The sequence below is a fragment of the Magnolia sinica genome, chromosome 10 (assembly GCF_029962835.1).
Source record: "Magnolia sinica isolate HGM2019 chromosome 10, MsV1, whole genome shotgun sequence".
In the NCBI taxonomy this organism is placed as follows: domain Eukaryota; kingdom Viridiplantae; phylum Streptophyta; class Magnoliopsida; order Magnoliales; family Magnoliaceae; genus Magnolia; species Magnolia sinica.
In genome coordinates this window covers 70,650,266-70,660,325 of record NC_080582.1, presented here as the reverse complement: position 1 = coordinate 70,660,325, position 10,060 = coordinate 70,650,266, and the positions used below count along the sequence as shown (strand labels likewise).

The 10,060-nt window shown below is 40.2% G+C and overlaps 1 protein-coding gene across 2 annotated transcripts; it reads left to right on the top strand.

Moving 5' to 3' along the window:
- Nucleotides 1-203: 203 nt before the first annotated feature.
- On the top strand, nucleotides 204-9,616 carry LOC131216941 (putative disease resistance protein At1g50180). 2 transcript variants are annotated; one of them, XM_058211584.1, is made up of 2 exons: nucleotides 204-3,315; nucleotides 3,514-3,914. In XM_058211584.1, the coding sequence occupies exon 1, from the start codon at nucleotides 562-564 to the stop codon at nucleotides 3,283-3,285; it is 2,724 nt and encodes a 907-aa protein (XP_058067567.1). In that variant the 5' UTR covers nucleotides 204-561; the 3' UTR covers nucleotides 3,286-3,315; nucleotides 3,514-3,914. The 2 variants fall into 2 exon arrangements, with proteins under 2 accessions (XP_058067567.1, XP_058067566.1); XM_058211583.1 differs by lacking the exon at nucleotides 3,514-3,914 and adding an exon at nucleotides 9,326-9,616 and having other exon boundaries at nucleotides 205-3,315.
- Nucleotides 9,617-10,060: the final 444 nt, after the last annotated feature.

Here is a 10,060-nt window from a genome sequence, read left to right as displayed (position 1 = left end):
ATTAGTTTTGTACTTGTGGGACCCATTATTGTTGATCAAGACCGTTAATCTTATGGGACCTGCCTTAGATGGATGGCACGGAACTCTTCAAAGTTTGTGGGTCCTAGCTACATTCTTTTTACCCTTTCATCCCCATTTTTTTTTTTTTTTACCATTCATCTTCCACTCAAATGGGATCATTCCTCACAACTGTCCACATTCCTGCAAAGGAGGCTCAAGGGATCAGGATCTTCCAATCTGGAATCCTCATCCAGAATAGCAGGCATCAGATGAATGGTTTGGATTGCTTGACGAAACTTTTTTGCTGTCTGAACGAGATAATCAGGGAAAGGAAATGACGTGGAAAGTCAAAAAAGCAAGGGAAAAGAAGGCACTCAGGGCCATTGCTTTCCCTTTGAAGCGAGAGATCATTGGATTCTGCTCTCAATGACAAAAGCAAGTGAATGAATAATTGTGAAAGAAAGGACAACTGAGAGAAGGCTACCTCTCATTCTGCATCTGTGAGTTTTGAATTAGTTACTGAAATTTCTTGTGAGAAGAAGAGAGAGAAGCTCCAAGAAGATGGCTGCGGAGGCTGCTGTTTCCTTGGTCTTGGATAAACTCAGCCATATCCTCATTCAGGAAGCAGTTTTCCTCTACGATGTGCGTAATCAGGTTGAGTGGGTCGAGAGAGAATTGAGGCGGATGCTGTGCTTCTTGAAAGACGCTGACGCAAAACAAGGCGGTGATGCGAGAGTGAAGAATTGGGTAGCGGAGGTAAGAGATGTTGCTTGCGACGCAGAAGACATCATCGACACCTTCATCCTCAAAATAGAAGGACAAAAGAGAAATGGGTTCGTGGGTTCCTTCAAAAGGTGCATGTTCATCCATGTTGAATTATTGGCTCGACGTGAGGTCGGCAAGGAGATCGAACAGATAAAGAATAAAATCCGGGAGATCTCTGCGAGTAGGCTGACATATGGCATTACAGATGTTAGCAAAGTCGAAGAAGGTAGCAGCTCCAGGGGTGAAAGTCTGCACGAGCAAAGGCAAACTTCTCCTCTATTTGGAGAGACAGAAGTCGTTGGTTTGGAAGAAGATATAAAGACAGTGGTTGGACAGTTGATCGAAGGCGATTCACGACGTTGTGTGGTTTCTATAGTCGGAATGGGTGGTCTTGGCAAGACTACTCTTGCCAGTAAAGTTTATAACAAGGAGGCTGTTAAGAAACATTTTGATTGTTGTGCTTGGGTTTTTGTATCTCAAGAATATGTTGTGAGAGATCTTTTGAAAAGCCTTATAAAATGCTTCATTACTCTTACTAGAGAAGAGCTTGAGATGGTGGAAAAAATGAATTCTCTTCAGTTGAAGGAGAAGCTTTCCAATCATTTGAACGAGAGAAGATATCTTGTGGTGTTGGACGATATATTGAGGACTGAATCATGGGATTCTTTAGTGGCTGCTTTTCCAGATACAAATAGGGGAAGTCGAGTCCTGCTCACCACCCGGAACAGAGATGTAGCTTCATATGCAGATGTACGGAGCTCTCCCCATGAGTTGCGGCTTTTAGAAGATGAAGAGGGATGGGAATTGTTTTGCAAGAAAGCATTCTTCGATCAGGGTCTCAATTACCCACAAAATTTAGAGAAGCTAGGAAAAGCGATTGTGGCAAGATGCTGTGGTCTGCCTCTTGCTATTGTTGTCATAGGGGGGTTACTATCGAGGAAAGCAATGGATCCAAACCAGTGGGAGAAAGTACTCAGGAGAATTAGCTCTCAATTCACTGATGATGAATCTCAAATCAAAAGAATATTAGCTTTAAGCTATGAAGATTTACCCTACCGTATGAAAACATACTTTCTCTACATTGGGGTTTTTCCAGAAGACCATGAGATCCATGCTAAGCAATTGATTCGGCTGTGGATCGCGGAAGGATTTGTAGAGTCAACAGGGGATGATACTGTGGAGGAAGCTGCTGAAGATTGCTTGGAGGAGCTGATCCATAGAAGTCTGATTCAAGTAGCTAAAAGAGATTTGAACGGAAGATTTAAAAGGTGCCGCATTCGTGATCTCTTACGAGAACTCTTGATTTCAAAAGGCAAGGAAGATAAATTCCTGGATGTTCATCATGGAGACACAAATCCTCTCTCTCCGTCAAAAGCACGCCGGCTTGCTATTCATCATGCCACTAGCCAGTACACTTCTTTAAATCAAGCTAACCTGCACCTTCGTTTTGTGTTGTGCGTCCGTGGTAAATGTCTTGGAGAAAAGCAAGAGGAGTTAATTTACAGAGGATTCAAATTGCTTAGGGTGTTACACTTAGATGTATCTGATACAGCAATTGGAGAGCTTCCAAAGGAAATAGGTAGACTAATCCACTTGAGATACCTTGGAGTCGACTCTTCTTCCTCCATAAGACTCCCATCATCCATAAGCAATCTTTGCAATTTAGAAACACTGCATGTAGAATCACATTCGCGCATAGTCAACATTCCCAGTTGTATTTGGAAGATGCAGCAATTAAGGCATCTAGATGTGTCGGTCGGAAAAATATTAAGTAAAGGTGTCTGGTCTAAAATAGTAGGGTGTCCATCACTCGGACTTGATTCTTTAGTCAATCTCCAGACTCTAAAACTTTTAGAGGCTGGTGATTGGATAGAGGATTTCTTAGGGAAGCTAACTAATCTTGAGAGACTAAAAGTATATTGGATCCATTTGAGTGGGCATGTGAAGGGATTGTTCAACTCTCTTCCCAAGTTGGGCCGCCTCCAGTCTTTGCGGTTGGAATCGGCGATTGCTATTCCGGTTTTTATGCCTTTTTCACATCAACTGCATCTGAAGAAGATGCTATTGAGTGTACCATTAGAGAAGCTACCTGAGTCGTATGAATTCCCACCTAACCTCACCAAGCTTTCCTTGCAATTCTCCAATTTAATGGAAGACCCGATGGCGACATTGGAGAAACTACCCAACCTTCGGATTCTCTCATTTTATAGTCATTCATATATGGGAAAGGAAATGGTCTGCTCTGCACAAGGGTTTCCTCAACTCGAATCCTTACATGTTGCGGGGTTACCTGAATTAGAAGAGTGGAGAGTGGAGGAAGGAGCGATGCCAAGGCTTTTACATTTGCTGATTCGTGAATGCTCTCATTTAAAGATCCTTCCACAAGGACTGCAACATGTGACTACCCTCAAGATATTGGAAGTGAAGGGCATGCCTAGTGAGCTCGGACCCAGAATGCGGGAAAACGACGGAGAGGATTGGCATAAGATTCAACATATACCCTCCATCAAAATACAATAAGTTGGTGCTATTTCGGGCTATCAAAGACAAGTGAGTTTACTTGCTTGTTGCTTTCACAATTTAATCATTTTAGTTTTAATTAATATATGCCACAAGTACAATTTACTTTCTTGTTTCTTTCACAATTTAATCATTTTAGTTTTAATTAATATATGCCACAAGTACAATTTACTTTCTTGTTTCTTTCACAATTTAATCATTTTAGTTTTAATTAATATATGCCACAAGTACAATTTACTTTCTTGTTTCTTTCACAATTTAATCATTTTAGTTTTAATTAATATATGCCAAAAGTACAACTTTGGAGTGGTTTTATATCAAGCGTCATATACCGGCCGAATCATAATATAGAATGGCAATTCAGTTCAGGTTAGGTCAGGTTGGGTCGGATTAGGATGAGTATAGAGGACTTCAAGTTGGGCAACTCAGGTTGAAATTTGGGTCGGGTCAATTGCGGGTTGGGTATTCTTGAGGTTGGGTTGGGTCAGGTTGACCCGCCAGAGTTGTATCCCTAGTATCATCTAATTCCCCATCCAAATTTGTACTGTTTGTATTCTTGGCTGCAGGGACGGCTCAAACGGGTATGCAGGTGAGGCAATCGCCTGAGGCCCCCTAATTATGAAAGCCTTATATTATAGCAAAATTAAAAAAATTTAATTATGAAGGTCCTATATTATAGCAAAATTAAAATTAAGAAGAAAAAAGCTTAAAGTTTTTGGAAGGCCTACAAAATAGGAACATCTAAAAATTAGTTTATAAATTTGAAATTGAAAATAAAAAATAAATCCTAGAAACTAGCACTATCAATAATAATAGTCTAACTTTATCGTCTCTTTTCAAAATAATATCATCATTCCTAATAAATTCTTCTCCTAAAACTTAGGACCACAAGTACCTACTTTATTGCTAATTAAATTCTCAAAAAATTAAATTCTAATGTCATTTTTCTAAATTAAATTCTAACTTCATTTTTCTAACAGTTTGAATTTATTTTCGGAATTAAAAAATCTCATTTTTATGACTTGCCTAAGGCCCCCAAAAATGTTGAGCCGCCCTTGCTTGGCTGTGGGTAATGGCATCACCTGCTTATCATTCATGTTAGTTGTTAGTGGAAATGCCTCAACCAAGTATGGCTTGTGAAGCCATTACTTCAGCTATAAATGAATTAGCCCACATGGATGTGTGATTGGAGACCTATATCGTCCATCTACGTGCCCTTTACATTCATGTCCAGTTGGGTAAGTTGCACCAGTCTGGTCGTTGATTTTGAACTTCTGACCATTTTTTGCTTCCAGCTTGAGGGCCATCATTCAACAGAAATGATGGGCTTGCCGTTGCTATTTTCAAACTGTCTATCTAGGAAAGGGTCCACTAGAGAAATGGTTCTGATCATCTAAGCATGCAGCCACATTGACTTCAAGTCTTGTTTTATAGCATCATCATTAGCCAACCAAATGAACTCCATTGCTCTTAACACACAGTATCCTTTCTTCGAAGTTTGCTTAGGGATGTTTTGAGATCTGAAGATCTCAAGCATTTACAATCCAACTGCTTTACTGTTTTTTTTTTTTTTCTAACGCACGCACACACACCCCACACACTCACGCCTTAGTGGAATTTCACCACCTATGGGTACTGGAACCCTTGATTGCTTTACTTGCCATCACATGTGCCTAGATAGAAAACATGTGCAAAATTGAAGCTGTCCATCAGGTGGGCCCTGCTCCGTAAACAACGTGGCTCAGTTATGAATCAGGTCTAGCAGTTGATCCATCGGGTCGGCCACATTGTAAAAAACAAATGGACAAAACAAATGATCTAATAAAACATGCTCATCCAGCCATCAATTTGTCCCATGTTGGCGCAGGGATGAACGTGATGAGGTCGATCACCATCTTCCTCAAGGATAACTACTCCGAAACCACGGAGCTTCTCTGGACTCCTCACAGAGACCTCTCGAATCCACGAGGAAAGAAAGCAAGAAAATAGAAATAAATTCTAATAAATTTGAAATTTGATTGATTAATGAAATAAACAAGTTCACAACCCTTTAAATAGGGATACCAAGCAATGAGAGAGAAATCAGAAGCAAACTATAACTAAAACTCCTAGAAATTCGTAACTTACTATAAATAGTAAATTTACTTTTTATAGTAAGTGTCCTATGTGGTTTAACCGCGTTATTCTCCTAATTATTCTAAGCACTTTTCATGTTGGACACAACACCTAAAGCCCAACGGATGAAGAGTTATAATCAAACTAAAACTTACTATAAATAGTAAAAATGGAATTAAACATGGAAGTCGGCCGTCGATATGATGGAATCTCGCAAATTTGGCGTGGTCAACCCGGCAAGGACAGGTTGGTTGTCTAAAGTAGCTCGTCCTACCCCAAAATCATATATGGTAGGTCGAGTAAATCATTCCGGTTTGCGAGATATGCCTGTTTTAAGGTTCTGACGGTCTTGATAGCTTCTGCCTCTAATCGGGCTTTCTTTGGTCCATCTTGGACATGAAAGTGTCCGCGACCCGCTCTACATCAATCCCCTCCACTTCAAAAGAACTCGTCCTCGAGTTCTCATGCTGCTTCGGTTCATGATACTCCGCCTGGTGCGCCGTAATGATACCTGGATCCACCTTCTTTTGATCCAACCATACTAGGAATGTATCTGTAACACTTTCTTCATCAAACCCCTCCTCTTAGAAAAAACTCGTCCTCGAGTTACTTAAGGGACTTGGTTCATGATTCTGAGATAACTTTTGATGCCGATGTTTATTAGTCATTTTCTTGTACTTGACATTAGGCTCTTGAGCTGACACAATACATGTACTCATGCTCTCCTTGACTTGACTAATATGAATCAGTTCCTTCACTTCTGCCTTCAAGATCTCACATTCTTTCTAATAACGTGGGCAATTAGGCAGACTTATCCCTGTGACAAGATCAATGTGGTTTTGTATATCTCGTATAAGAGGCAATTTATTAGGGAGTTCATCGAGCATGATTGCCTTGAACTCTTGCAACACCGGTTTCAAATCCCCTGGGATGTTCACAGGCTCCATATATTTTTTCTTTTCAACTAATCGATATATATCTCTTGTTTCCTCAGATTGTTTAACAAAAGCCTGTTCAGTTGTGAGAGATTGTCCCTCTACATTTGAAGTCTTGAGTTGGTTCTCCGCTCTCATAGGGAGGAGGCCAATCTTTCTACCATCTTTAGTAAATTTAAATACGTTATCCTGACCTCTATGCGTAGCAATAGCATCAATATTATTTTGTCATGGTCGACCAAGTAACATGTGACCAACTTCCATGTTGATTACGTCACGAAGTACTTGATCCTTATAATTTTTACCAATTGAAAACGAGATAGTATATTGTTTGGTTACCTCTGTTTTGTTAACTTCCTTGATCCATCCAATCGTGCACGGAGATGGATGCTTTTCTGTTTTTAGTTGCAGCTTTTCCACCATTATTTTCGACACGAGATTCTCACTGCTCCTGACATCGATGATTACATTACAGACTTTTTGGCTTACAGTGCACCTCGTTCGAAAGATGTTGTCTCCCTGTAATTTTATTTCCTTCGTTGGCATGTAGAACAGCTTCCTCATGATCGAAGTGGTGGCCTGCGATTTACCATCATCTGATGGTGGTTTGCAGAAATCGGGGTTGTATCATACAGTGACCATGGGCGGTTGAGCATCGCTTCGAGCTCGTAGCGGAATTAGTGCATCCGCAATACAGTTGAGGGTTGCCTGCAGCCCTTGCATGGTCAATTGACTCTCTCGGTGGAAAGCTTCTATTCTTTCCGAAAGATAACGAATCCCTGAATCACCGTCCACGGGAATTTTGTTCATACCTTCGTTGTTTGCCATCGGCCTGAGGGGAGTCCTCGCTTTGGTACCAATTAGCGCAGGGATGAACGTGATGAGGTCGATCACCGTCTTCCTCAAGGATACTTACTCCGAATCCACGGAGCTTCTCTGGACTCCTCACAGAGACTTCTCGAATCCACGAGGAAAGAAAGCAAGAAAATAGAAATAAATTCTAATAAATTCGAAATTTGATTGATTAATGAAATAAACAAGTTCACAACCCTTTAAATAGGGATCCCAAGTAATGAGAGAGAAATAAGAAACAAACTATAACTAAAACTCCTAGAAATTCGTACTTATTATAAATAGTAAATTTACTTTTTATAGTAAGTGTCCTATGTGGCTTAACCACGTTATTCTCCTAATTATTCCATGTTGGACACAACTCCTAAAGCCCAACGGATGAAGAGTTATAATCAAACTAAAACTTACTATAAATAGTAAAAATGGAATTAAACATGGAATTCGGCCATCGATATGATGGAATATCGCAAATTCGGCGTGGGTAACTCGGTAAAGCCAGGTTGGTTGGCTAAAGTAGCTCGTCCTAACCCAAAATCATATATGGTACGTCGAGTAACTCATTCTGGTTTGCGAGATATGCCTGTTTTAAGGTTTCGACGGTCTTGATAGCTTCTGCCTCTGATCGGGCCTTCTCTGGTCCATCTTGGACATGAAAGTGTCCGCGACCCGCTCTACATCACATGCGCACTGGCCCACCGAATGAGTGGATGCACATGGTATGCTATACACACAGCTGGTGGGATCAGAAAACAGTAGGATGCATTAGGAAATGAATTTTCTTTGTCTAAAACACATTCTTCATTTCCCACATGGCTTGGTTTCCTTATCCTGTACAAAATCCTGTTTTCCTAATAATAAGCAGAAGAGAAATGGTACTATGATGCATGCTTCATGGAATCCATGGAGGCACACCACAATAGCTATACCCCATGCAGACACTTCTCTTCAGTGATCCAGACCATTGATTTGTTGGACAATCACACAGAGTGGCCAAGCCCAAAAATCAGGAGAATTGACTATGTTAGCCATCTGATCAATAGCTACAAATGAACTTAATGCAAAGCTGAGTGCACTTACAGAACTTCTGCGAGTCTCTTCATAGTGTCATTTCTCAAAGAAAATACTTTCTTACTATAGACTTGTACCTGCCTTCTCTTAACCATCCTTTAAAATACTACCCAGAAAAAAGGGTAAAAAAAATCCTCTACAACTCCGTCAAATAGTTATAACAGTTACGTAATTGCAATTCTGCTGATGGCATACCAAATGTTGTATTGCCTGAGTGATCTTTCTAACCATCGATTGCAATATGTGTCATGATAGAGGAGGTTGGTTGATTCTACATGCATATAGGTTCCATTCCCTCTAACATCGCGACTCATCCAATAAGCAGGCGATCCACATGCATATATTGAAGCTTGTTATGAGATTTTATTAATGCAAATTGTATAGATTATGAAAGGATTTCTTTCTTAGTTTTAATAAATTCTGTCTTTTATTTCTACAAACAATGTAGTGTATTTGTACAAGTACTGGAATACATGCCTCATCCTGATTCTACTCAAACTGCTACTGATGCCTTAACTCGATCAATTGCACTGGTCTCTACCGTGACTCGTACTCCACAGCTTCTACCAATGCCTTCCTTTGCTTATGGCTCGGAGATCCAATAACATCGTTATTAGTCGAGCCAGGGTAAGATGGAACTTTTAGGGAAAATTTTCTTACGCATGTGAAACTTGCCTTTCTGAGGACGTTTTCTAAAACCTATTCGGCCATGGCCATCTTTTTACACGATGGAATTTCTTACTTTACATAATATCTATACCTGCCATTCCCCGGGCCCCGCCAATCACATCTAGATGTAGGGTGCACCCGTGGATCACCTAAAACAGAACACAAGACACATTATTGTAATGCAACTCAAACTACTTATTTTTATTTAATAACTCATGGAATCAATCTTTTTCATTTTTCTTTTCTATTTTCCTTCATCAACTGAATTTTGGTATTTATTTATGCAATGAGTTTAGTGTAAATATGCTTCAACCACTTGTTTAGATTTGAAAAAGCAAATTACCATATGTCATTATCAAATTTTAATCCCAGTTTTCATTTGTCAACTGTTGCATTGGTAGGAGAGAGACTTACAGCACATGCGAGGCGACAACCTGACAAGATGTTGATGTAGAGGTTGCTGGCTTGAAAGTTCATTTCCTATTTATGGTTTTCATCTCTGTTATGTATAATGGTGTAGATTGCCGGATTGAAGGCTCATTTCTTTTTTATGTATAATGGTTTGAGTTATTTGGATGATGTTTTCAGACATTTCTGTGATTTATGGTTTCTGAATCCAATGATGATGACTTACATCCTCTGTAGTTGTATATTGTGATTTAAGCAGTATCCATCAGCTTATTGTGGGTTCATACACACTGTTGTCCATCTGTTTGTGAGTTTCTCTGAATGCTTTGGTATTGCTTATTTTCTGAGTTGATCAACCTTTGTTTGGGCAGTTGAATGGATGGTTACCAGAGTGGCTCAATCTAATTACTTTGCTTCTTCAATGGGGCCCATTCATGTGGTAGCACACCAAATCCTTGGGTTAAGCTTCATCCACATCATCCAACAATTTTAGGGGGTCCATGTACAGTGGACGGGTGGTAGCTGGTGGGGTGGAAAGACTTCCAATATCATGGCAAATGGTCTGAAACAACATGAAAAAAACCTGACCGTAAGCTGGGATGGACCCCACAAGGATCAGTTAGTTGAGTCAGGTGGGCTTACTTGTTGGGTACGTGTTTGGCAAATGAGATACCAATCTTTTCAGTAGGGGTGGCAATGGGGCATTTGGCCTACCCAACCTGGCCAGC